Source organism: Manis pentadactyla, chromosome 12 (assembly GCF_030020395.1).
Source record: "Manis pentadactyla isolate mManPen7 chromosome 12, mManPen7.hap1, whole genome shotgun sequence".
NCBI classification, from domain to species: domain Eukaryota; kingdom Metazoa; phylum Chordata; class Mammalia; order Pholidota; family Manidae; genus Manis; species Manis pentadactyla.
In genome coordinates, this window is record NC_080030.1 from 1,328,778 (window position 1) to 1,354,791 (window position 26,014).

Consider the following 26,014-nt stretch of genomic DNA (forward strand, 5'->3'; position numbering starts at 1 on the left):
AGATGACTCAAGAGCTCTGTCCTGGATCTGTCCACTTACCACATCCTCCTGGTACTGCTACCAACCTGGCCAGGCCTCTGCCCTCTCCTGCCTGGGCATGGATTTGCCCTGATAGCAGGCCCCAGATGAATGCTGGAGTCCCTTCATTGCCCAGGAAGCCCTGCCGCCCACCTCCCTGCTTGCCCTTCTGTTATTACTGCCCAGTCTCTGCCTGGGCTGTGCCCTCTGCCCCATGTCCTTCCGCCGAGTCACCGCACCTGCTGTCAGAGGCTGCCCTTCACCACCCAGGCCGAAGTGGCGCCCCCAGTCTTCTCTAGCCACGTGTTTGTCTTCCCAGGATTTAGCAGGACTCCAAATGAGGCCCTCCGTGCCTGCACCATCTCTCTACTCCTTACCCCATCCCTACCCCCCTCCTCCATCCTCCTGGGCCAGGGTCCTCACCACCTAACCGGACTCCCCTGCAGCTCCTCACCGCCCTCCCCCACTCGCCATCCGCCTCCACCCCACACTGACTGCACCCTGCGGCCCCTCCGCGTTTGCCGGCACTGCTCACGGTCCGTCCTCCCCGCGGCCGCCAGAGGGCGCGTGTGAGCCCCGGGCCCAAGTCCCTGCTGCGCCCACGGCCCCCGGCCCAGCGTCCCGGGGGTAAAGGCCCAGGACCTGCGTCCTCGCCCCGTCACCTCCTTTGCACTGGCTGTTCCTACCAGCGGGTGCGCTTCCCACTTAGTCGCCACTCGGGTCTCTAAGTGCCCTTCCCAGCAGTCCCCCACCGCCCTGCTGTTTCCTCCTCAGCGCTAACCGAGGCCAACATGCCGTCCTGCTGGCGGGCGGTAGCTCTCCCTATAATGACACTTTCCCACGGTCAGGGTTTTTGGCTGTTCCGTTCATCGCACGTGGCCCAGCACAGTAAGTGCTTAGTAAATGTTAAATGACTGAATGAATGTCTGCTTCCGTGTGCTGTCGCCCCATCGGGGTCCTCCCTCAGTGCCCAGCTCAGACCCCGGCAAACAGCGGGCGTGCAGCAAACGTTTGCTGAATGACTAATGAACCGTGCGGGCTTAGAGGAGGAGCCGGGCCGCAGCACGGCACAGTCCAGGCGGGAAGCCCACCACCGCCGCGGGACGCGCCTTCTCGCCATCCTTTGCGGGGCCCCTCCCGCCCCTCTGCCACTCCCACGGGCCCCCCTGCACCGCTCCAGGGCCCCCCAACCCCGCCAGAACCCCGCCCCTTACCCTTCTGTTCACGCGAACCCCCGCCCATCTCTCCCTCCCGACCTCCTCACCCGTCCCTCCCGAGCCTTACCTCCCCGAGGCTACCCCCGCCTCTGTGAAGCCCCCGGGGTCCACTCATTCGCCCCCCTCCCTGAGTCCCCGCCCCACCTCAGCCTCCGCGCAGGCGCAGCGCGTCCCGGCTGTCGCCCCCAGGCTAGCGGCTGAGGGCGGGGCGCGGGCTGGTCCGGACTCCGCGGCTCCATGGGGCTCCTGGGGCTGCTGAGCCTGCTGCACTCTGCCTTCTTCGGGGACCAGGTAGGGCGCGGGAGTCCCGACTGCCGGGAGGTCGGCCCAGGGCGCGGCCGGGGAGGGAAAGACGCAGCCGGGGATGGGTTGAGGACCGCGGGAACGGAGGTCCGGGCGGCTGGGGGCGCACAAGCACGTGCACGGGGACTTGAAGGGTCTGGGGTCCCGCGCAGTCGCCGTGGAGACCGTTGCCAGGGAAACCTCCTCGGCCTGCTAGCCGGGCTGGGAGCCCCTCCCCCGCGACGCAGAGGACACCCCCCAACACCCCAGTCTGCGCAAGCGTGGCCTCGCGGGGCCCAGCCCTTGGCCTCATAGGGACCCCCAGCCCTCTCCTCATTGCGCGGACTTGGGAACTCGCAGGGACTGTGGGGGCTGCGGCGGGGCGCGGCTCCTCCCTCTAGGCGGCCACGCCCTGCACCTCTCTGGACCTCAGTTTCCCTCCTCTGGGCTGCTAGGGTTGGGCCGCCTCCGACGTTCGCCGAGGCTAATGTTCGTAAGATCCATCCCACCCCCCCAAGCTCTCTGCCGGCTCCGTCATCTTTATAAATCCTGGGGCCCTAACATCCCCTAGTTAAGAGGAAACTGAGGCTTGGGGTGTGGTGGGGAGCCCAAGGTCACGCCTCGAGCAGGGCGGGAACCTGAGCACCGGGCTGGGGCGGCCGCAGAGGACGCGGTCGGAGGCCGAGGGGAGCTGTCCGCGGTGCTGACGGGCCGCGTGCCCCTCCCGATCCGGGAAACAGGCTCAGAGCCCCGGGCAGGCCTGCAAGCCACCACGGGTCGCCTGTCGGGGGAGCGGCCAGGACCGCCCCACTCCACCCCTCCCCCACCTCCGTGGCAGTCCCTCCTCCCGGGGCAGGGCCCTCCCGTCACCCAGCCCTCGCCACATCCCTGTGGTCGCATGATGACCTGGTGCCTTCCTGCTTCCCCTCGGCTCTGCGGTGGGGACGCCCCTGGTTCTGCCCCCAGCCCCTGGCACCGCAGAGGCTCAGTGGGGAAGGGCGGGGCATCCAGGGGGCAGAGCCGCCGGAGGGGAGGCTCAGAACGCCGAAGACGCTCAGTGGGCCGTGAGCGACTCTGTTGTGTGCCAGGCCACGTGCTGGGGGGTTGGGGTGGGGTGGGGTGGGGAGGCAGGAGGAGAACCGAGCCCTGTGGTCCAGCTTTCTCCTGGAGGACCTAGCAGCGGTGGGGGGCATAGAGGATACCAGGGAGAAAGCCTGGGAAGGGGCCACCTTACAGCTGGGCACTGTGCAGCTGGGAAGCGCTCAGCTCCCCAAGATTGCGCCTGGGGTCCTGGGGGGCTGTGGGAATTCCCAAGGCTCTTGTTCTAGAACTTGCAGTGATGTTGAATATTGTTGTGGCTCAAGAATACACAGGGTAAAGGATTCTGGGGGTGTCAGAGGTGTGATGTCCTGGAGGCTTGGGGACAAGTGTATCTTGCCTTGGGATTTCAGTCCCCATGAGGATCATTTGTGAACTCATGCACCGTGCTCCCTGGTCTGAGCCTCAGTTGCCTCACGTGTACAAGGACAGGAGTGGACACTGGACAACCCTCCATCCGCCTCCACTCCTACCACACCCCCGCCCCCAGCCCCTGACAGCTGTCAGGTTCTGGCTAAGTGGGGCCTGGGAGCAGTGATCTCTGAGACTGGAAGGTGGATGTGAGGAGGTCTTAGTTCTGTGGGGTGCAGGTGGGGGGGACCGGGGTTCTCCAGCCCACCTCCCAGTGAGCAAAACAGGAAACTGAGACCAGAGAGAGACATGCCCAAGGACATGCAGGGAAATGACCGCCAAAGCCAGGGCCTGGGCTCTGTCGTCTCCCTGCCTCCTTTCCAGCTTTGCCAGGTGTACCCTGCTCTCCCAGCTCAGCTCAGCCGCAGGATTCCTCCGGGGGTACTGCCCCTGCTCTAAACCCTTCATAACCGCCCCGGGCTGGCCTCACCACCCATGGCCCCACTGGAAGCCCATACCCACTGAGCTGATGTCTCCGAGCCCCTGGCATTGCTCATGCTGTTCCTTCAGCCTGGAATGTCTTCTTGACCCCGTAGTCAGCCCTTATTCATCCTGAAGAGGCCTGGCTCCAGTGTCCCCCTCTCAGGGCAGCCTTCCCAGCATCCACAGAGGGCCCCTCTGACCACTGCACACCCTCCATGAGCCGCGTGGGCTGGGGACGGCTGTATCTCGTCTCCAGAGGCTCTGGGGCAGCCCCGGCTGAGTCCTCCTGGGGCCCGCACAGGACACAGGGGGCCTCCCGCAGACCCAGAGGGAACCACCTGGCCTCTGTGCCCTTGGCTACCCGTCCTGTTGTCCTCGGGCCCATCCTCACGAAGGCTGCAGCCGCCTCCCCTTTTCACAGAGAGGAAAACAGGGCCTTGAGGTGGACGATTTTGCCCTGGATCCTCAGCAGGGAAGAGACAGAGGCAGGCCCCAAACCAGTGTCTCCTGGGGCCAGTGCCCCCTTCTCTGGCCTTGAAGTGTGCCCAGGCTAGCAACGGAAAGAACTGTCTGCAGCGGGGAGGGGGAGGCATGGAGTTGAGGCGAGTGCCCACGGAGTTGCTGATGCTCTTCGGGGAACACGAGGAGAAATGCACGGTCCCAGGCGAGCCTGCCCATCCCCCACCCCCGCCAGCCTGGACCCTGGGGAAGAGGGTACAGCATGGACCCCCAGCCCTGTCCACCCCGACCCATCCGACAGGCAGGGCCGGATCCATTGGGGGGACCTGTTCTGGCCCCTGCCCCTGCTAAGATTCTGATGTAACGTCCAAGACCAGATGTTTTACTCTTAAATTATGCGGATCCAGCTCCGGGAAGCGCTAAATGGCCGTTTCACCCCGGGATGGGGTGGGTGCCGCGTAGTCCCATCCCTTAGGGGGGTTCAACCTTCCTCCGCACCCCCCGCCCCTGAACCCGCGCGAAGGCCAGAAGTCCCGAGGCCGCAGCCCCTCCCCACCCCAGCCTGCCATTGGCTGTTGCCATGGCACCAACCATCTTCCCGCGCCGCCATTGGCTGCCGCTCCTGCACCCCGCATCCTGCACCTCGCATCCTCCACTGCTCGCGGTGGTCTCGCCCAGCGCCGCGAGTGGCGGCGCCGCCTGGCTAGGCCTGGACTGGGCTTTGTCCGCCCCGGAGCCGCTGCCCGAGCCGCCAAGATCCCGGACCCTGGAGCCGGCGCCCGCGCCAGTCCAGCCCAAGTAAGATAAAGCGGCGCTCTTTTCTGGATGGAGGGTTGGGGGTGCGGCCTCCGCCTTTGTCGGGGGTCTCTGTCACCTCCACCCGCCGGCACACACTGTGGAGCTGGAGGGGAAACTGAGTCCCAGGGAGGTGGGCGCTACGTCGCTGCCGCAGGTCCTAGACACACACCCACCCGCCGGCTGCAGAGCCCCGATCTCCCGGCCTCACGGGCAGGCCTGCTGTCTGCCTTGAGGGGCTGTGCCACACCTCCCCAGGCAGCAAGCAGCGTCCTTCTCTGTAAAGTGGGGGTTTGGGCAGAGGGAGAGAAGGGCCCCTTTGGGCCCCCCCTGTGCCGTCCTCCCCTGAAATTCAGCCACACACCGTTCAGATGAACCCCCAGTGTTGGTGCTTTTGCTTTGCTGATGCAGAGTTCTCAGGGAACCTGGGGGTGAAGGGCGGGCAGGAGGGCTTCCTGGAGGAAGATGTGCCTGGAGGGATGGCAGGAGTTAGGAAAGGTGCTCCCAGCGGATACCTGCATGTGCGAAGGCCTGGGGAGAGGGCTGTGGTGGTGGTGAGAGGCAGGCGTCGGAGCAGGGGAGGGGTGGAGTCCAACCAGTGACTTTCAGAGGTTCCCTCCGGCTGTGCAGGAGCCGATGGATGGTGGAGGCCTCCGTGGGGAGGGAGGGGGCAGCCGTGGAGCGGGTCCCGTGGGGCAGAGCTTGAGGGACTGGTGGGAGTGCAGAGTTGGGCACGCAGGCTGGAATGAGGCGGTGCCATGTTGGGGGGAGCTGCTGCCAGGCTCAGTCTGACGGGGATGTAGGAGTGGCTGCCAGACGGGGAGCGTGAGAGGGTCTGGGTTTGGAGAGTGGGAGGGAGCCTTTTGCTTCACCCAGTGCTTGCCCCAGCCAGACCCCAGGGGTCTTGCTGAGCCCCTGGGCCTGGCCCTCAGCCAGGCCTCCCCGACTGAGCCTTGGGCAGGATCAGTAAAGGGGTGGGAGGCAGAGGTGTGGCCGTGAGGCAGCTGGCCTCCCACACTGACACACTGCCTCCCGTTCTGTCCCGTCTGCACTGTGATGTGCTGTTTGCTCCGTGTCCGCTCTCCTGGCTGGCCCAGCGGTGGTCCCTGAGCACTGTGACAGGAAGACGGATGACAGGGTGTGGCGTACAGTAGGTCTTCCGAGCAGTTTGGGATAGCCTGAGTTCACCTCCCCAACTGGGGCTGGGCCCCCCACTCCTGCTCCAGGTTCTGCTTGCACCCTCAGTGACCTCAGGGAGGAGAGATTGTTGAATGAGTGAAGTGGTGCCCCTGTCCCCGCCGCCGTGGGCAGGGGAGGGCTGGCCGATTTGGGGAGTGGGCTCAAGCAGGCGGGAGGCGGGGAGGTAGCGCCGAGAGGAGGCGGTGGAGGGGTCGGGCTGCCATTGGTGCGCCTCAGACAAAGGCAGAGGGAGGAGGAGCGCTGGTGGGAAGGGAACAAAGAGGGAAGGGGGCTGGAGGCAGCACAGCTCCTGCAGGACCAGGCCGGAGGGGGTGCTGGCCAGCTGGACGAGGGAGGGGGCTGAGCCAGAGCGAGAGGCCAGCCAGACACACAAGGAAGCAGGCACTGGTAGCAGAGCCCAGGGGATGGGGCCTGGGGCCTGGGCACTGCCAGCCGCAGAGGCTCGTGGAGCACTGGAGGGAGGCGGGGCCACCCAGGTGCTACTCCAGGCCCAGCTGCTTTTGGACAGGGTGTGGGGACTTCAGAATGTCCAGTTTCTGGTGCCCCAGAGTAACCGTGGTAGGTTTGGGTCCATCTGTCCCACTGTCCAGCTGTGGGGGCGCCACCGTCAGCCTGACCCTTCTGGGAAAGCCCTCCATTGCTTTCTTAGGTGCTTGTGTTGGCCTTCGTGGCATTTTTATTGTCCACCAGCTGAGCAGCTGCCATTCTGCGGCAAAGGGCCTTTGCTCTGTCCATCTGTCTGTCTCTCTGGCTGTGAGTGTTTCTGTGAGCTTGGAGGTACAGGGCTGGCCAGTCCCATCTGCCGAGTGGTACTTTCAGGGTCTTGGCTGCCCATCTATATGTCTAGCTGTCAGTATGTCTGGGAGCCTGGCACTGAGGGTGGACATCTATCTGTGTCTGTCAGTCAGTTGGGTGTTTGGGCTGTGTGTCGGGATGACAGACATACTGTCCCTGTGTTCGGGATCTGTCCCTGGACTCCTTGCCTGCAGTGGTCTGTGCCAGACCCCACCACCAGGACTGGGTGGGAGGGCTGGGGTTAGGTCAGGTGCCACCCCCTTCCCAGGCCCTGCAGTAAGCCCTCTGCTCCGTGGCCCCAGGCACTGCAGGAGCTGAAGATGATGAGTTCCGTGGCGCCCTACAAGCAGCTGGTGCGGCAGGTGGAGGCCTTGAAGGCCGAGAACAATCACCTGAGGCGGGAGCTGCGGGACAACTCGAGCCACCTGTCCAAACTGGAGACAGAGACATCTGGCATGAAGGTTGGGGGGGCTCTGGGTGGGGGGTGCAGGGACCATAGTTACAGGGACAGAGCCCAGGGCGCTGGACCCAGAGGTGGGCGTTCAGGGCCCCAGGTGTGTCGCAGGGATGGATGGGGCAGCAGGCCTGTGACCACAGGTGCTCTGCTCACCCCTACCCTCAGGAAGTCCTCAAGCGCCTACAGAGCAAGCTGGAGCAGGAGGCCCGAGTGCTGGGGTCCTCGGGGCAGACCGAGGTGCTGGAGCAGCTGAAAGGTGACGGGCCAGCCTGGGGGCCACCTTGCACCCTGGGGTGATGCCGGTATACCCCCACAGGGAGTCGGGAAGAGGGAGACAGGGAAGGGTGCTGACCTCGCCCTGCCCCTCCGCGCCCCCAGCCCTTCAGATGGACATCGCCAGCCTGTACAACCTTAAGTTCCAGCCGCCCGCCCTGGAACCCGAGCCCGCTGCCCGGACCCCTGAGGAGAGCCCAGTACACAGTTCTGGGCCCTCCAAGGATAGCTTTGGGGAGCTGAGCCGGGCCACCATCCGGCTGCTGGAGGAGCTGGACCGGGAACGGTGAGCCCGCAGGGAACCTGTGCAGGGGCAGGGTGACATGGTTTTACCCCGGCAGTCTCTGCCTTGGTTGGCCCATGGGCATGGGCAGGCCCTGCTCCCCGGTAGAGGCCGCCCCCTCTCCTGGCGCCGCTGACCTCCATCGGAGGATGGGGGACGTTCCTGGCAGAGGGGAAGAGCTCCTGGGAGACATCCCCAGGGGTCCCCGACACGCAGGCGTCGCCAAGGACAGGGCTGTGTCCAGCTCCAGGGCTGAGTCAGGCCTGCAGCCAGAGGGGCTTCAAGGCCGCCTTTGTGGAGGGAGGGCTGCAGCCCAAGAAACCTGGGCCCAGGGCCAGCAGAGGGAGGTAGGGGCTGGGCCCTTGGCTCAGCTCTGCTGGGCCGTGTGGGGTCAGATGGGGCGGCTCCAGATCGGCATGGAGTCCAGTTCGTGCTCTGCTATGTGACCGCAGGCAAGTCCCCTCACTGTCCCAGACTCAGACTTCTGCTCTGTAAAATGGGGTGCGGTGTCTCCCCCGGAGTTGTTCAGAGAGCGACCTGACGCTGGGGCAGTCGGAGCCTGAAGCTGACCCTGCAGAGGCTCGAAGGAGATAAGCGAGTTTGGGCGAGGGATCGGAGCCAGGCCGCGCCCCGCAGCCTCCCCCGGGGTCGATTCCCTGCGCCCCACCCAATCAGCCAGCCCCATCCCCCACTCCAGGGGCGGGAGCAACAGGGACGGGGCGTCGCCACGCCCCCTGTTAAACCTGGCGCACAGTAAGCGCCCACAGTGACGGCAAAAATCAAAATAAATAGCGCCCGCCCGCCCGCCCCCAGGTGCTTCCTGTTGAACGAGATCGAGAAGGAGGAGAAAGAGAAGCTCTGGTACTACTCGCAGCTCCAGGGCCTGTCCAAGCGCCTGGACGAGCTTCCCCACGTGGAGACGGTGAGCGCGCGGGAGGACGGGCGTTTGCGCGTCCGGGACCCGGCGAGCGGGGCGGCGGCAGCCCCGCCCGGGCGCCCCTCACCGCGGCACCCCCCCCGCCCCTCCCAGCAGTTCTCGATGCAGATGGACCTGATCCGGCAGCAGCTGGAGTTCGAGGCCCAGCACATCCGCTCGCTGATGGAGGAGCGCTTCGGCACGTCGGACGAGATGGTGCAGCGCGCGCAGGTGCGGCGCGGGCGGGGCGCGGGCGGGGCGGGCGCGCCCGAGGGCGAACCGGAGCGCAGAGGTTGCCTGGTCAGCGGCGGGAGACGGGCCCTGGGTGAATCCGACGGGAGAGACTGCTGTGGGCGGGGCCTGGGCCAGGAGGCGAAGCCAGAAGCTGGGGCCGCCTGTGGTTGGAGCCGAAGGGCAGAGCGGGACGCAGAAGGCGGAGTCCCGGAATAATAAGACGGGGCGGGCCAGTGGACGGACCCGAGTCTGAGCAAGCCTCGGGCGTTGACTTGGTCAATGGACTCGACCAGACCAGGGGGTGGGCGGGTCTAGATGGATGGGGTGGGGTCTAAATAGGGGTAGGGGCAAACAAGGAGTAGGTGGGTCTAGATGGGGCCTGGATAGGGGCGGGGCCCACTCGGAGTGGGTTCGCCTAGGAGGGTGGGGCCAAACCACGGGGTGGGCGGAGTCAGCCAGGGAGGCTTTTGGGGGTGGGTGGGGCCATATCAGGCAGAGGTGGGAGTCTTGCGGGACAGGGGGTGGGTAGTGGACGTGGCCAATTGGAGTGGGTGGGGTAAGCCCTAGCTTTCAAGTGTTCTGGGTGCAGATCCGCGCCTCGCGCCTGGAGCAGATCGACAAGGAGCTGCTGTCAGCGCAGGACCGGGTGCAGCAGACGGAACCACAGGTACTGGGAGGGGCGGGGCTTGGGCCCTGGGTCTGCTGATGGCTCCGGGCAGTGAGGGGACCGCAGGGCCCTGCCCCGGGTGCAGGACTCGTTCTGCAGACCCCACCCATGTCATCACAGGGGTGTAGCCGGCCTCAGCAGCCTGGTGCCTTGTGGGGTGCTTCCTGGCCGAACTCCTAAAAGCCTGGCATTTCCACAGGCCCTGCTGGCGGTGAAGTCGGTGCCGGTGGAGGAAGACCCCGAGACTGAGGTCCCCACGCACCCTGAGGACGGCGCCCCGCAGCCAGGCAACAGCAAGGTGAGGGGGAGTGCAAGGGGCGTGAGAGCCGGGGCGGGGCAACAAGCTGGGTTAGGGATGTGGGGCTCCTATCTCCCCAGGCCTTGGTAAGGCGTTCCAGGTGTGGGAGGCTGCCCTGGGTTGGGGTGCGTGACGCTGCTGGGACCAGCATACGGTCTGGAGCCTGGTGAGATGGGCGGGGATACCGGTTCTGTGTGTTTGGGGGTGCACTTTAGACTTAGATGTAAGATGCCCCCCTGGAGTACCCATTGAGGCAGATAAGGTGGGCACTTGGCTCTCACGGGCTGGGGGCATCTTGGCAGTGACTGATGCCACCCTCCGTCTGTCTCCCCAGGTGTGTGTGCGGGGGTCTCAGGAGGATGCACGGTGACGGTGGTGGTCCGGGGAGCAGGCGGTCCTCCTGGGCTGGGGTCTCAGGACTCCGCTGTGTCGCGAGAGAGCCGTCAGGCTGGGCCAGGTGAACCGGGCGGGGTCCCCACCCTGACCCCATTCCCTGCCTCTTGCAGGTGGAGGTGGTCTTCTGGTTGCTGTCCATGCTGGCGACGCGCGACCAGGAGGACACTGCGCGCACGCTGCTCGCCATGTCCAGCTCGCCGGAGAGCTGCGTGGCCATGCGCCGCTCGGGATGTCTGCCGCTGCTCTTGCAGATCCTGCACGGCGCGGAGGCGGGCGCTGGGGGTCGCAGCGGGACTCCCGGGGCGCCTGGGGCCAAGGACGCGCGCATGCGCGCCAACGCGGCACTGCACAACATCGTCTTCTCGCAGCCGGACCAGGGCCTGGCGCGCAAGGAGATGCGGGTCCTGCATGTGCTGGAGCAGATCCGCGCCTACTGCGAGACCTGCTGGGACTGGCTGCAGGCGCAGGACGGCAGGCCAGAGGGGGGCGGCGGTGAGTGACAGCCTCATGGGACCTCCCTGCAATGGGCCTGTGGCTTGGGCTCCCCGGTGACGGGGCCACGTCGTTAGGGGAACAGTGGCCACCCGCCTTTGCTGTGCACAGCACTCTGTGCTATGCCCTCACTGACGCCTTTTGGGAACCTCCTCATGACGGATTCTCAGAGATTGTCACCAACAGCCTGGTTGTGCCTGGTGCCGGGTGGATGCTCAGGAAGCAGTCCCTGAGGGTACAGCTGGGTGTGGGTCACTCTGGAACCTGGGTGCACAGTTTGGGATTCCTAGTTTCTGCTGCTGATTGCAAAGTTAATGTGAGACAAAGCATGCCTGAGGCTCGGAGCACCAGGCTTTACCGCAGCTTTGCAGTGCTGGGCGAGGCAGGCACCCTCTTTATTCATCTTAGGTTAAGTAAAGGAGGCCCACTGCCCTGGCAGTGACCCCTTGGGGACAAGCATGGAGTCTGAGAAGCTCTGGGGTCTTAGCAGGCCTGCAGGGTGGAATAGGCAGGGAGGGAGGGGTGGGGACAAGTCCAGGGAAGACGTTTCCCAGAGAGGGAGGGCCCTGACTCAGTCCCTTGGCTCACAGCCCCGGTCCCCATCGAGCCACAGATCTGCCAAGCCACTTGTGCTGTGATGAAGCTGTCCTTTGACGAGGAATACCGCCGTGCCATGAACGAGCTGGGTGAGTGCCCCCTCGCCTCCCCACGCACACTGCAGCCCCCGATTTGGCCCAAGGCTGCTGGGCCTTGCTCAGTCTAGGGCAGGCTTTCAGCCACAGTGGTCTTGGGGCTCAGAGAACAGGGAAGTGGCCAGGAAGCCAAAAGCAAAGGTAAGAGACCCAACTTAGTAATACCCAGAATTGGAGCTGTTGGGTGGTTTGGGGGTGGGGGATTGGGGGGCAGAGTTTTAGGTTTGGGAGCATATAATACATTCTCCTTTTCCATAAACAGTAATGGAAACATGGAAAAAGGAACAATAAGGGCCTAAACTCATCAACATGCTCACTTTATTACAAAGTGGGGTTCTTCGTACCCACCCAGCAGACGGTCGAAACACCCAAAGGTTTTATGGGATCTGGCTTGGCCTGGCTGTGTGGCAAGGGGAGCTGGCAGCCCTGGTGAGGGAGCGTGGTGGTGCGGACACTTCAGGAGAGGGCACACCGTCTGTGTCATTCCTGCCCTCCTGCTTTCCTGGCACCAGCAGGGGATTGATCCTCTGGCTGGATTTACTGACAAGGGCAGGCAGGCAGGTAGCAGCCCAAATAAAACCTCAGATCCAGAAGCAATGTGTGCCCAACAGTACGGGATGGGTCGGATGCCCTGGCACGTCATACGACCATTCAGGTCCACAGTGTGTCTCTGGGGAGAGCCATGCATGGTGTGCTATACCTGCTTGCGTGTGCCTGAGAATACAGTAAACCCAGGAAGACAGTGCCCTGGGCGTTGGGCTTCTAAGCACATCTGGGGGTGAGACGGAGGAAGGGCTCTGAGGTGAGGGGGCCTCGCGGACAGAGGCTGGAAAGCAGGCGGGCATGTGCAGGGCGCCAGGCAGAGGACCCGGCTCGCCCTGCCTGTCCCCAGCCTTGCCACGCCTTCCCCATCCCTGCAGGCGGGCTGCAGGCCGTGGCAGAGCTGCTGCAGGTTGACTATGAGATGCACAAGATGACCCAGGACCCACTCAACCTTGCTCTGCGCCGATACGCTGGCATGACCCTCACCAACCTCACCTTCGGGGACGTCGCCAACAAGGTCCTGGGGCTGACCTGGGGCGGTGGGGTCAGCAGCACTCCCCTGGCCTGAGCCTCCCTCGACCTCATCTGAGCCTTGAAACAGCCCTGAGGGGTGGGGACAATTGTCCCCAATTTACAATTTATGGGCAGGTGGACGAAGGCCAAGAGAGGGCTGGGGAGGGGTGGGGCAGTGTCTGGATGAGATTGGCCAGGTTGGCACATGCCACCATCTCCGGGGAGAATGGGCCCTCTGGGCCAGGGAGGCTAGTTGTCTTGCGTCAGTCTGAGCCTCAGTTTCCTCATCTGAGCAATGGGGTGACTGCCTCCCTCCCCCGTGGCAGTGAGGATGAGGCCTGGGGCTCAAGCCCTAGTACACAAACAGTGCCCGCTGGCTGAGACAGGGGGCCTGTGGGTGGGAGCGGGCCCCCTGCCGGCAGAGGCATGACTTTCCTCTGTAACAACAGGCCACACTGTGTGCCCACCGGGGCTGCATGGAGGCCATGGTGGCCCAACTGGCTTCTGAGAGCGAGGAGCTCCACCAGGTACCCAGGCGGGGCGGGGCAGGGTGTCCCGCTGCCTGAGGCCCCTGCTGGCGGAGCCCCCCCAGTGGGTGCTGTGGGCGACCCTGGCTGAGGGCGGCATGTGGGGGCACCTTGGGAGCCAGCCCCAGGCCCACCTTGCCTGCCCCGCCCCAGGTGGTGTCCAGCATTTTACGTAACCTGTCCTGGAGGGCCGACATCCACAGCAAGAAGGTGCTCAGGGAGGTGGGCAGCATGGCTGCCCTGATGCAGTGTGTCCTGCGGGCCTCCAAGGTGGGCACAGCCGGGGCGGCGGGGCTGGGGGAGCGGGAACGCCCACGGCTGTGGCAGGAAGGGGTCTCCAGGGCTGTTTGGCACAAGCCATGGGGCAGGGAGACCCTGGCAACAGGTGGGGAGTTCTCCGTCTCAGGGAACAAGACCAGACAACCCACCCCTTGGCAGGTAGCCCAGGCCAGGGCCGCTGACTCTGTGACGGCCAGTTTTTTGTTCCTTTTCACTGTCACTCGGGGACCAAGTGTGTGACTCGGTGATGTTAACAGTAGTCACTTGCGGGGGCCACATGGGTGACCCCACCGCTGACCTGCCCCCCCCCCCCGCCCAGGAGTCCACGCTGAAGAGCGTGCTCAGCGCCCTGTGGAACCTCTCGGCGCACAGCACAGAGAACAAGGCTGCCATCTGCCAGGTGGATGGTGCGCTGGGCTTCCTGGTGAGCACGCTGACCTACAAGTGTCAGAGCAACTCGCTGGCCATCATTGAGAGTGGGGGCGGCATCCTGCGTAATGTGTCCAGCCTCATCGCCACCCGCGAGGACTACAGGTTGGCCCCAACACCCCCTGGTCGCGGTGGGCAGAGGGCACGGGGCAGGCGGGCTGGGGCTGGGGCTGGGGGCTGGTCCTGCTCTGCTCGGCAAGCCGGCAAACGGCTGTCCCTGACTTGCTCTGCGGGGCCTGAGTTTCTTCCGGTATATCTCAAATATTGTGTGGGATGTGCTTATACTAAATTTTGAATGAATTTATTAAAATAAAGATGTATATTGTTTTTTAAGTAATATTAATAATACATCCTTGTTCTTTATTAATAAGATACTAAACAAAACTAATAACTAATACTTTATTAAAATAAAATACTTTTTAATTTAAGTAACATTAATAGTAAATAATGCTTCTAATGCATGAAAATACATAACATTTGCTTTTGGTAAAAGCACATCCCAGATGTTGTTTGGAATGTACTTGTGTGAAAGATTTTAAGGTAAATAGAACATTGATTGGTTAAACAAGGCTAGTAATAAACCATTAACACAGTGTTTTTAAAAACAAAGTCTGTCTTCAGTACAAGTATGCCCCAAACATCACAAGATGTGCTTAAAATGAAATCTACTGGAAGGAAGCTTTAGTTTGAAAAAGTCCTGTTAACTCATCATTAGTATTACTTAGTACAAGTCTTACCTTCATAAAGGACAGCTTTGGCATAGGTGCACCTCTTTCGGTATTTGGGATGTGCTCCTATGAATGTCGAGTCCTTTTTCTGTCTCCTTATTGCTTTGGAGCCACCAGCCCTGCTCCTGGAGTGGGAGGCGGGGGTGCCAGGGCACGGGGCCCACAGCCTGATGCTCCTCCCCCTATCTGCCCACGCCCCAGGCAGGTGCTGCGCGACCATAACTGCCTGCAGACGCTGCTGCAGCACCTGACGTCCCACAGCCTGACCATCGTGAGCAACGCCTGCGGCACTCTCTGGAACCTGTCTGCCCGCAGCACGCGAGACCAGGAGCTGCTCTGGGACCTGGGCGCAGTGGGCATGCTCCGCAACCTGGTGCACTCCCGCCACAAGATGATTGCCATGGGCAGTGCTGCTGCCCTGCGCAACCTGCTGGCCCACCGGCCCACCAAGTACCAGGCGGCAGCCACCGCTGTCTCCCCTGGCGCCTGCGCACCCAGCCTGTATGTGCGGAAGCAGCGCGCGCTGGAGGCCGAGCTGGACACGCGGCACCTGGTCCAGGCGCTTGACCGCCTGGGGAAGCAGGGCCCTCCTGAGGCTGAGGCCGAGTCCGAGGCCGAGGCTGCCTCCAAGAAGCCACTGCCCCCGCTGCGGCTCCTGGACGGGCTGGCACAGGACTATGCCTCGGACTCAGGCTGCTTTGATGATGACGACGCACCCTCCCTGGCCGCCGCAGCTTCTGCTGCCGAGCCTGCCAGCCCAGCCGTGCTGTCCCTCTTCCTGGGCAGCTCCTTCCTGCAGGGGCAGGCGCTGGGCCACACCCCACCCACCCGCCTTGGTGGCCCAGAGGTGGAGAAGGAGCCCAGCGGAGAGGCAGCCGTGGCGGCCAGGGCCAAGGCCAAGCTAGCGCTGGCAGTGGCGCGAATAGACCGGCTGGTGGAGGACATCTCGGCCCTGCACACATCATCCGATGACAGCTTCAGCCTCAGTTCAGGGGACCCAGGGCAGGAGGTGCCGCGGGAGGGCCGTGCTCAGTCCTGCTCGCCCTGCCGGGGGCCCGAGGGTGGGCGGCGGGAGGCGGGCAGCTGTGCCCACCCGCTGCTGCGGCTCAAGGCAGCCCACGCCAGCCTCTCCAACGACAGTCTCAACAGCGGCAGCGCCAGTGACGGGCGCTGCTCCCAGGACCCTACAAGGCCCCGCCCACTGGCTGTGCTTGCCGAGCACCATGAAGGGCCTCTGAGCGGCCAGGCGCGGCCCCACCTGCTTGACCTCAACCTGCCAAGTGTCCAGGCTGATCCGGCGGCCAGAGACGCGGTGGCCAACGCCCACGTGTGCACCATCAAACTGTCACCCAGCTACCAACATGTGCCACTGCTCGAGGGCAATGCCAGGGTGGGCGCAGGGCCACTGGGCCCTGGGACACGGAAGCAGGCCTGGCTGCCTGCAGAGGGCCTGAGCAAGGTTCCCGAGAAGCTGGTGGTGGGGGCGCCACCCCTCTGCATGTCCCACTGCAGCTCCCTGTCCTCCCTGTCCTCGGCTGGCCGCCCGGGCCCCAGTGAAGCTGGGGACCTGGATGACAGTGACACTTCCCTGGAGGGGTTGGAGGAGGCAGGCCCCGGTGAGGCAGAGCTGGATGGGGCCTGGCACAGGCCTGGGGCCGCCTCCCTGCCTGTGGCCATTCCGGCGCCCCGGCGAGGCCGGGGCCTGGGGGTGGAGGACGCCACGCCGTCCAGCTCGTCAGAGAACTGTGTGCAGGAAACCCCGCTGGTGCTGAGCCGCTGCAGCTCGGTGAGCTCCCTGGGCAGCTTCGAGAGCCCCTCCATTGCCAGCTCCATCCCCAGCGAGCCCTGCAGCGGGCTGGGCAGCGGCACAGTGAGCCCCAGCGAGCTGCCCGACAGCCCTGGACAGACCATGCCACCAAGCCGCAGCAAGACACCGCCACTGGCCCCAGTGCCGTCCTGCGAGCATGACACCACGCAGTTCAGTCTGCAGTGGGAGAGCTACGTGAAGCGCTTCCTGGACATCGCCGACTGCCGGGAGCGCTGCCGGCTGCCATCTGAGCTGGATGCAGGCAGCGTGCGCTTCACAGTGGAGAAGCCCGACGAGAACTTCTCGTGTGCCTCAAGCCTCAGCGCGCTGGCCCTGCACGAGCACTACGTGCAGAAGGACGTGGAGCTGCGGCTGCTGCCCCCCACCTGCCTGGTGCGCAGCCAAGGCCCCAGCCAGCATGTGGCCGGGCACCGCCGGTGGGACGAGGCTGGGGGTCGCCCCGAGGGGCTGCCGGCTGCCAACCAGGAGTTGGAGCTGCTGCGTGAGTGCCTGGGTGTGGCCATGCCCACCCGGCTCCGCAAGGTGGCCTCAGCACTGGCGCCCGGCCGTGGCACACTGCCCGTGTACATGCTGGTGCCTGCAGCCCGGGAGGGTGACCCCAGCGCTGACTCGGTTGAGGACATGCCGGTTGACTTCTCCAGCACCACCTCGCTCAGTGACGAGACACTGCAGGGACCGCCCCAGGACGCGCCCAGAGGGCATGCAGACAGGCACAAGCCCACAGGCCACGCCGCCCCTGCCAGGCAGGCCACTGGGCACGGGCAGAGGGCAGGAGGCACAGGCCGGAGCACAGGGCAGGCCCGGGGGGCAGGCAGGGGCCAGGCAGCGCTGGAACTGCCTCTCCGCCGGTCCCCCAGCACCCGCGTGGACAGGGACAGCGCCTACATGGGCCGGGCACGAGGGGATGGGGCGCTGCAGTCACTGTGCCTCACGACGCCCACAGAGGAGGCCGTGTACTGCTTCTATGACAACGACTCTGAAGAAGAGCCCCCCGAGGCGGTGGTGGCGGCTCCCCGGCGGGTGTCCGGGATCCCCCGTGCAGTGAAGAGGGAGTGCCCAGCCGCGGCCAGCAGGAAGGAGGTGCAGGCCGCACCCAAGGCCGCGCGGCCCACCAGGGCCCAGCCCAGCCTGATCGCCGACGAGATGCCACCGTGCTTTTCCCTCAGCTCCTCAGCCAGCTCTCTCAGCGAGCCCGAGCCCCCCAATTCTGCGGCGGCCCGGCCTCGAGCCCGCGAGCCAGCGGTCCCCAAGGACCTGGGCAGTGGGCATGACAGCTCCCCAGGCCCGCGGGCAAAGGCCGAGCTGCTGCGGCACCGCATCACCTCAGCTGTGCCCAGGCTCCGGCCCCAGGCGTCAGCCCTGCGGCACCGCAAGCTCCCAGCTGCCCAGCCAGACAAAAGGCCCACGGAGGGGCCCCGGGAGCACAGCGACGAGGCTGCAGGCTCAGACCACGCGTCGGACCTGGACAGTGTGGAGTGGCGTGCCATCCAGGAGGGCGCCAACTCCATCGTCACGTGGCTGCACCAGGCGGCAGCAGCCACACGCGAGGCCTCATCCGAGTCGGATTCCATCCCATCCATGTCGGGGCCCTTGGCAGGCTCCCCCCAGCAGCCTGCCCCACTCAGGAAGGGGAGACGGCCAAGGCCAGAGGGCCAGGCAGGCAGCGCCATGCGGCCGGAGAGACGGGGCCCTGTCCTGGCTCAACGTGGCGGCAGCAGCCGGCCCCGCTCTCCCGGTGGCTCTGAGAAACCGCGTAGAGCTCCAAAGACCACGTCTGGAATGCCAGCTGTGCTCCGGGGGCGGACAGTGATCTACATGCCAAGCCCAGCCACCCGGGCTCAGCCCAGAGGCACCCCCAGTCCCCGTGCAGCACCGAGGAAGATGGGACCCCTGAGCCCCCCACAGCCAGCAGCCCCCTCCAAAGTGCCAGGCCCCGGACAGCAGCGGTCCCGAAGCCTACACCGGCCAGGCAAGACCTCAGAGCTCACAGCGCCCAGCCCGCCCCAGAGGAGTGCCACGCCACCCGCCCGCCTCGCCAAGACTCCCTCGTCCAGCTCCTCCCAGACCTCCCCTGCCTCTCAGTCCCTGCCCGGGAGGTCACCCCCTGCCGCCCAGGCTTCAGGGCCCCTGCCTGGCCCTGGGGCTTCTCAGGTGCCCAGGGCCCCTGCGCGGGCCCTGCTGGCCAAGCAGCACAAGACACAGAAGTCGCCGGTTCGGATCCCGTTCATGCAGAGGCCCGCTCAGCGGGGCCCACCAGCCCTGGCCAGGGCAGTCCCGGAGCCAGGCCCCAGGGGCCGGGCAGGGGCTGAGGGGTGTCCAGGCGCCCGGAGAGGCCGCCTGGGCCTGGTGCGCATGGCCTCTGCCCGCTCCAGTGGTAGCGAGTCCTCTGACCGCTCAGGTTTCCGGCGGCAGCTGACCTTTATCAAGGAGTCCCATGGCCTGCTGTGCCGGCGCTCAGAGCTGTCAGTTGTGGAGGCCACGAGCTCCGCCTCCCAGGGTGGGTCGCCCCGCCGAGGCCGGCCCACGCTGCCTGCCGTCTTCCTCTGCTCCTCGCGCTGTGATGAGCTGCGGGCAGACCCCCAGAAGGCCCCAGTCCCCCAGCGGTCCCCCGTGTCCAGCCCCAGCCCCAGCGAGCGGCTGCCCCGGCGCACCAGCTCTGAGAGCCCGTCCCGCCTGCCTGTCCGCACGCCAGCTGGCCAGCCTGAGACGGTCAAGCGTTATGCCTCCCTGCCTCACATCAGCATGGCCCGCAGGCCCGACGGTGCCACCCCAAGACCTACAGCTGACAGCACCCGCCGAGGCAGCGATGGGGAGGCCCGCCCACTGCCCAGGGTGGCCGCACTGGGCACCACGTGGCGCCGCATCCGGGATGAGGATGTTCCCCACATTCTGCGGAGCACGCTGCCCCCCACTGCCCTGCCACTGATGGGCGCTTCGCCGGAGGGGGTCACTGGAAACTCCCCTCAGCGCAAGACCAGTGATGCTGTAGTCCAGACGGAGGACTTCACGGCCACCAAGACCAATTCCAGCACATCCCCCAGCCTAGAGAGCAGAGAGCCCCCCCAGGCTCCAGCCGGTGGCCACACACCCCTCCTTGGCAGCGATGTGGATGGGCCTGGGCCTGCCAAGGCACCCTCGTCTGCCATGTCTGCCCACGAGGGCCCAGGGGTGGCTGCTGGGGGCTTCCCCACGAGCCGGCACGGCTCCCCCAGCCGCTCAGCGCGCGTCCCCCCCTTCAACTATGTGCCCAGCCCCATGGTGGCAGCAGCCACTGCCTCGGCCATGGAGAAGGCCACTGCTCCGACCCCTGCCAGCCTCCTGGAATAGTGGCCCAGCCTCCTCCTGCATTCTCTCCCCACTGGCCAGTCCGGCTGCCCCGAGGGTGGTACCAGGGCCACCGGCCCACCGGAACCCAAGCCCTCGGAGCCCCCACCCAGCCTGCATCGGCCTCACATCTCATGCGTAGATGCTTGCTTCTGTGCTTTGGGGAGCCCGGAAGGAAATGGGGCTGCAGGCTGGACCTCAAGTCTGGCCAGGGAGTGTACGCAAGGGTGCCAGGTCCCAGCGTGGCCCATGCGCAGAGACCACCCTCCTGGCTCTGCCACCCCAGCTGTGCCCAACAGGGCCGGGGCCTCGGCACAACCTTCCCATATCAGGAGCCGCAGGGAGGTGAAAGCACCGGCCCGGGCTGGGGGACAGGGCTGGCAGGGTGGTGTCGTGGAGGGCCTGCCCCTGGGGGCCCAGGCATCTGCGGGGCTGGGACCAAGCCTATAACCACGGCGGCTGAGTAACTTGTTGACGACGGCTTGCTTGCTGGGTCTGCCTTCTCAGACTCTCAACCTAGCTAGGGAAGCGCGGGAGAGGGTGTGGCACAGCCCGGCAGGAAGACAGCCCTGACCCCAGACAGCAACATTTCAGGAGCCTGGGGCACCCGCGGCTTGTGGACGGGAAGCTTTCAGAATAGACTGGAGTAAACAGAGGCAGTGCGGATGACCAGCATCTGATGGAGACACCAAGGATGCAGCGTGTGGGCTGATGCAGGCCTGTGTCCATGTCCCCACTGCTGGCTGTGGGAGGTGCTGGCCGCCAGCTGCAGTTGGGGCCCCATGGAGGTGGCTGTGGTGGGCGAGGTGCGGCAGGAAGGAGGCCGAGGATGGCAGGGAAGTGCCCCTCTGGGAACTCCAGGGCCTGGAACACGCTGAGGTGTGGTGACGCCCCTGGCATGCTGCCCTGCTGAGGGTTGCTCCCTCTCAATGTCACCTCCTTTGAGTGACAACACACTGGGGCCATGGGCTCAGCTGGCAGGGCCTCCTCCCCTTCAGGACAGCACAGCTGGGTACGGGGGTAGAGCTGGCACCTGGCCTTTGGAAGGAAGTGCAGGCTGCACCCTGGGACGCAGCTGTGGGGCTGACGCCAGGCCGGCGCCAAGATGCTAGCCACCAGGTGCTAGAGTGCACACCAGGCTGCCGGGGACCGCGGGTGGGTGCTCAGGCCCTGCCCCGGACATGCCCTCCTGCGGGAGGATCCAGTCCCCTCTCCTGGGGACCACTGCCCTGGAAAGTAGCTTCTTGGATCTACTGTCCCAGCTGCACACAGAGCCGGTCCGAGGGCAGGGGAGCGATGCCTCCGAGGAGACCTGCAGCACTATGAGCCGAGGGCCCTTCCCTGCTGGGGGGGATGCAGGGCCGAGGCCCGGCCACAGCACCCTGGCTTGAGCCCCCATCACACTGTTGCCTCCGACGAACTGTCCTGCTGCGTCACGCACCCCCAGATGCCTCACCTGAGGGCCCACAGCGGGAGGAGCGGCGGCAGTGAGAGCTGAGCAGGACCAGGTACCTGCAGCTGACCCCGCAGACACCCGGGCGGCTCTCGGATGAACCTCGGAAACCGTGGGCCCCTGTCCGATTCGGACTGCCAGATGTTGTCCAGTCGCACTGGCCACAGGCCAGCCTCCCCCAGAAATGGCCTGTGGGAGGGGACAGGCCCGGCAGTGCAGGCTCCCGTGCACCGTGAGACCCCGGGCAGTGCCATGCTCTCTGCCTCAGTTTCCCCACGTGGGCCATGGGGAGAACTCCCAGAGCTGCCTCTCAGGGGAGAGGCCTGGCACTGCCAGAGAGCCGGACGGCCCCGCCCCGGCCAGCATGCTGGGAGGCTGTGCGCATCCACATCCGGTGGCCACTGGTGCCTCCTCCATCCCTGTGCAGGGGGCACAGCTGCACCTCGTGACTTAGCCCAGGCGGGCGGCTATCCGCCCTGGGTGGGCCGGTTTCCTGGAGGCGGCAGCAGCCAGTGGACAATCAGCCTGAGACAGGAGCCAGCCCAGGGGACACACAGCAACCCCCTCTGCCTCCAGATCCAGCTCAAGGGCCTGTGACCTTGGTCTGGGCAGATGGGCACTGCTGGCAGCTGGGTGAGGAATTCAGGGACAGGCTGGCCAGCACAGCGTTACCTCAGCCCCCTGACCCCGCCTGTTAGCTGGCCGCCAGCCCGCTCCACATCCCACGCCTGGTCATCTCGGCCCATCCCACTCCACACCCCGTGTAGCCAGCCCGGGTCTTGGCCACACTGCAGGACACATGTAAATACTCAGTCCTGCCCGCCCCTTGAATGCACTGCCGCCTGGCGAAAGGAAGCTGTGGAGCCGGGCGTCTCACGTACACCTTTAATAAACAGCTGTTGAATCACGCTCACTTGCTGCTCCCGTTTCACGCGGGCAAGCATGGGGGTGGGGGTCGGGAGGATGATGTTTTGGGCCTTCTGTCCTGGCTGCCTGGGTCCACATGCTGATGGGAGTCTCACTCCCTCAAGGAGTTAAGACCAGAGACGACAGGAGCTGGGCTGGGTGGCCCAGTGTGATCGAATCCCACAGCTGGTGGGTGGGTCCTGCACCACACAAGTGCCAGCCCTGGGGTGCGCCCACACCTTAGGTCAGGGTCCCCACCTGAGGTCCCAACTCAGATCCAGCCCTCCTGGGCGATGGCTCCTCACACGGTCGCCGCTACCACAGGGGACAGAACCCCCATCCTCTGTAGGAACCTCTGGGGACCCACAGCTCACGCAGAGATGGGCAGGGCCAGCGGGTGGGTTTCTCCAGCTCAGTCTTACGGGAGGAGGCAGTGAAGCAGGGTTGCCCGGGGGGAGGATGCACATGCCGGCCCTTGGGTGCTGGGAACCCTGCAGAGGCCCAGTCTGAGCCCCATGGTGATTAGGCCCCAGCACAGGAGCCCTGGGGCTGGTGGCATCCATGCTGTCCCAGACCTGACCCTCACGGGAGGCGCATGCCCGGCTGGGGGAGGCGCATCTGTCAGACCACGAGCGATGCCTGGTACAACCACACGCCCCGGGGCAGGCTCTGTCCCCTGGGTCTCCAGTATCCAATTGTGCCTAGACCACAGAACACTCGGAACCCGGAACCTGCTTCTGGGACCCAGAGGCCCAGCTCCAGGGTGAGCCAGGTCAGGTGTCACGGGGAGGACCAAGGATCCCGTGAGCCCTGGACACGCTGCCCAGGGTGCGGGCTCGTGTAAGCTGCCAGCCAGGTCAGCCTGAGGAGGCAGCCACAGTCCCCGGCAGTGCCACCTGCTTCAACTGGCCTACGTCCCGCTCCAGCCGCTCACCGGCCCGCTGCAGGTCCTCACACTTCTGCTTCAGCTGGTTGCCCACCCGCTGTAGCTGCTGGTTCATGGCCACATAGGCCCGGCTCTGCTGGTAGAGCTGCTCCTGCTGGGCCTTAGTGTCCTGGGCCCTCCCAGAGGGGCCTGGGAATTCTGGGGACAGGACACACAGCCTGTTGGTCATGGAGGAGGCAGGCAGAGGACTCAGTCTGCCCCCGAGCAAAGCATGTGACTGGCAGGCTTGGGTCATGGAAAAGGCCTAATACCTGCATCCCACTGCCCTGCCTGGGGGTCACTTCTGCTCCTGTGAGAGGCATTGACCCCATGATGGAATCAATGAGCAGGCTGGCTCTCATGCCTGCTCTGGCGGCCTAATGTGCAACGTCCACCTCCCAGAAATCTCCCCGTGGCCGTGTAACTGTATGAAATCAATACTCACAGAGTCAGGAGGTGGAGGAGGCAAAGAGGGTATTGACATGCATTTCCCCGTTGACCCACTTTTTAAAATACGAGGGCCCAGGGGCAAAGCAGAAAAACTGCAGGCTTCAGGGTCACTCAGGGACATGCCTGGTCCTTTCCACTCTCCTGCTCCCCTTGTCTATAAGCACGCCGAGAAACTCTGGTTCTGATTAAAATTGTTTCAGCACCCGCTTTAGCAATAAGGTGGACAAGGCCAGATTAATGCACGTGGAGACCAGGTTTGGCAGCGGACAACACAGGCCAGCAGGGGGAGCCCCCTCTCCATTCGGTGGGCCCTGGCACCGCCCGTGCTCAGCAGGCCTGGGTCCGTGATTCTTAAACCAGGGCTCAAGCCGCCTCCGGATGACCCAGCTGCAGGCTGGGAATAAACAAGGGGTGAACAGGTTTTCAGCAAAAGACTGGACCCAAATATTTCCGGCATGGCGGGGCCAGGTCCACGCATAAATGGATGAGCGTGGTTATGTGCCCATACGACTCCACAGGCACTGAAATCTGAATTTCCTATCGTTTCCACTTTTCATGGAACATTCTCTCCCAGCAATTAAAACACGCAAAACCCATTCTTAGCTCTCGGGCTTGACAGGAACGGGGTGCAGGATTTAGCCGAGGCCCCTCCCTAGGTTGCCGACCCCTGTTCCAGACGACCTTCGGAAGGTGCCAGTCTGCGCTCTCGATGCCAGGGTTTCCCCGGGCAGCGGCGGCGTGCTTCCCCCACGCCCTCGGTGCTGGGCTCTCGGGTCGGCCTTGGCTCCGCCTACCTGCCGGCGCCAGGGAGGTGAAGACCGGGTCGTCGGCGGGCGCCCCTCGCACGTCCGCCAGGAACTGCTCCACCGTGGGGGGCGCCGGGCGGGTGGGCAGCACCACGCGCTTCTTGGCCTTGGAGCCCATCCCTGAAGGTGCCGACGGGGGAGCTGACCAGGGCGTCCACCTCTCGGCCTTTGCCTGGGCCGTTCCTCCCGCGCACCCGCCGCAGCCCCACTCCCGGGGCAGCCCGCCCTGCCCTCCGCTCTCAACCCGCCTCGGGCCCTCCCAGCGCCGGGCACCACCTCGGCCTCCGCTTCCCCGTTGAAGCCTTGAGCGCTGCCGCCACCTCACCGGGCCGCGTGCCCCGACCGTGCCAGGGGCTCCGAGCAGCCACTTCCGCTTCTGGTCGCGGAGCGGCCCCGCCCTCCAGGCCCCAGAAGCTCACTTCCGGCCTCCGCCGCCGGCGAAGCTACGCCCCCTATTAAAGGAACCGCGCCCGCGAGGGTTCGGGCTAGAGACGCCCGAGGGCTGGGCCTGGGAGCGCAGGTGTGGGCACGGGGTCCGGTGCCGGCGCCTTCTCCGCGTGACAAAGCGTCCGAGGCCCCGACTCCACCAAACCGGGACGCGGCCTCCAGCCCACGTGGCTGCTGTGGGAGCGCAGTTACTCTCCGCAAGGTGGGTTCCGTGTGGCCGCGTTTTCAGTCGCCTTGGGAGCGGAGCCTGGGGTCCGTCGTGTGGGAACCGGCCTGTTCCCAAAGCGGCCGCCCGCGCTGGCACGCTGGGGTGCTGTGTGCCCGGCGGGAGCGCTCCCCCCTTCCGGCCCGGGCAGCGTGTTCGGGGAGCAGGGGCTGGATTAGGCCCTGCTGTGCGGGGGAGGCCGCCGCGGCTCCAGGACGGAGGCCAGGGGCTCGGGACAGTGTGGCCCTGCCGGGGCCCGGCTCCTCTCTGCCCCAAGTACGGGGCCGGGGCTGAGCCGTGGTGGGGTTCGGGGTGCTGGCAGGAGGGGAGAGCGGCGGAGGAGGTCAAGGTCCTGAGCAAGAGCTCCGAGATCGGCTGCAGGCCTGCCGCACGCGGAGCCGGGGCGAAGGCGCCTCCGACGAGAGAAGCTGTTTCCTCCGCATCCGCACTCCGGGGCCGCTGATTGACATGCCCTCGCCCGTGCCTTCACTTCCCCGCTTACCCACTCCCTGCAGGGCGCTCTTCTAAGCCGGGCAGCTTCCTTGAAGGACCTTGCATTCTGGTAGGAGGACATGGACCACCAACAGACCCTCTGAGTGATGCAGTAAATGCTTCCGAGAAAGACTGAAGCGAGGCAGGGTTGCTGGGAGCGCTGGGTGAGGGGAGGGCAGGTAGGAGCTGCTCCAGTACCCAGGACACTGCAACAATATCCCTAAATTTTTTCAGTGCTCAAACCAGTAACTTATGGTTTCGCTGTGGTTGTTGCATCGCTTAGGATGTCTTATTCCTGAAGGTCTTTTTAAGGCAGAAGCCGACTGGGGCTTCAATGCTGTGTATAATCACCCGTGATCACATAGCCCACCAAGATGAGTTCTAGGGAACAGCGGGGAGCTGACAGTGACGTTGTGTGGACACCTCCAAACGTGACTTACTGTTCTTTCGTATTCTTCACCTTGTTGCTTTTCCTAAGACTAAAGCAGTTGAGAGGTGTTTTTGCTGCATTATTCCACTATGCACAAAATCCCCAATAAGGTATCTACTAATAAATTGCCCCATCTCTAAATGTCCTTTTTATATCTGATATTTCTCTACACTAAAGATTTTCACTTCCAGTGTTCACCTTACAAATATTCTAAATAAGAATGTAACTGAATATTAAGAGAAATCATTAATAATAAAGCTCCTACATATCAAAACAAAAGTTGGCTTATGAATAATTTTAGCGGGTTCTCACATCCACAAAGA

The 26,014-nt window shown here is 64.7% G+C and overlaps 2 protein-coding genes across 6 annotated transcripts; one reads left to right on the plus strand and one right to left on the minus strand.

The window, feature by feature from the left end:
* The first annotated feature begins 1,388 nt into the window (after window positions 1–1,388).
* Window positions 1,389–21,800, plus strand: APC2 (APC regulator of WNT signaling pathway 2). Of its 3 annotated transcripts, none has more exons than XM_036889865.2 (15): window positions 1,389–1,526; window positions 7,001–7,159; window positions 7,321–7,411; window positions 7,534–7,714; window positions 8,525–8,633; window positions 8,742–8,858; window positions 9,451–9,528; window positions 9,728–9,826; window positions 10,333–10,714; window positions 11,305–11,400; window positions 12,327–12,466; window positions 12,912–12,989; window positions 13,143–13,259; window positions 13,588–13,802; window positions 14,627–21,800. In XM_036889865.2, the coding sequence occupies exons 1-15, from the start codon at window positions 1,473–1,475 to the stop codon at window positions 19,578–19,580; spliced, it is 6,870 nt and encodes a 2,289-aa protein (XP_036745760.2). In that variant the 5' UTR covers window positions 1,389–1,472; the 3' UTR covers window positions 19,581–21,800. The 3 variants fall into 3 exon arrangements, with proteins under 3 accessions (XP_036745760.2, XP_036745761.2, XP_036745762.2); XM_036889866.2 differs by having other exon boundaries at window positions 8,745–8,858; XM_036889867.2 differs by lacking the exon at window positions 1,389–1,526 and adding an exon at window positions 6,373–6,461.
* Window positions 21,801–21,901: 101 nt separating this feature from the next.
* Window positions 21,902–24,531, minus strand: C12H19orf25 (chromosome 12 C19orf25 homolog). 3 transcript variants are annotated; one of them, XM_036889871.2, is made up of 4 exons: window positions 24,394–24,531; window positions 24,106–24,237; window positions 22,871–23,020; window positions 21,902–22,158 (listed from the first exon to the last, which is right to left on the minus strand). In XM_036889871.2, the coding sequence occupies exons 2-4, from the start codon at window positions 24,233–24,235 to the stop codon at window positions 22,049–22,051; spliced, it is 390 nt and encodes a 129-aa protein (XP_036745766.2). In that variant the 5' UTR covers window positions 24,236–24,237; window positions 24,394–24,531; the 3' UTR covers window positions 21,902–22,048. The 3 variants fall into 3 exon arrangements, with proteins under 3 accessions (XP_036745766.2, XP_036745767.2, XP_036745768.2); XM_036889872.2 differs by having other exon boundaries at window positions 21,902–22,136; window positions 24,106–24,475; XM_036889873.2 differs by having other exon boundaries at window positions 21,902–23,020; window positions 24,106–24,465.
* Window positions 24,532–26,014: the final 1,483 nt, after the last annotated feature.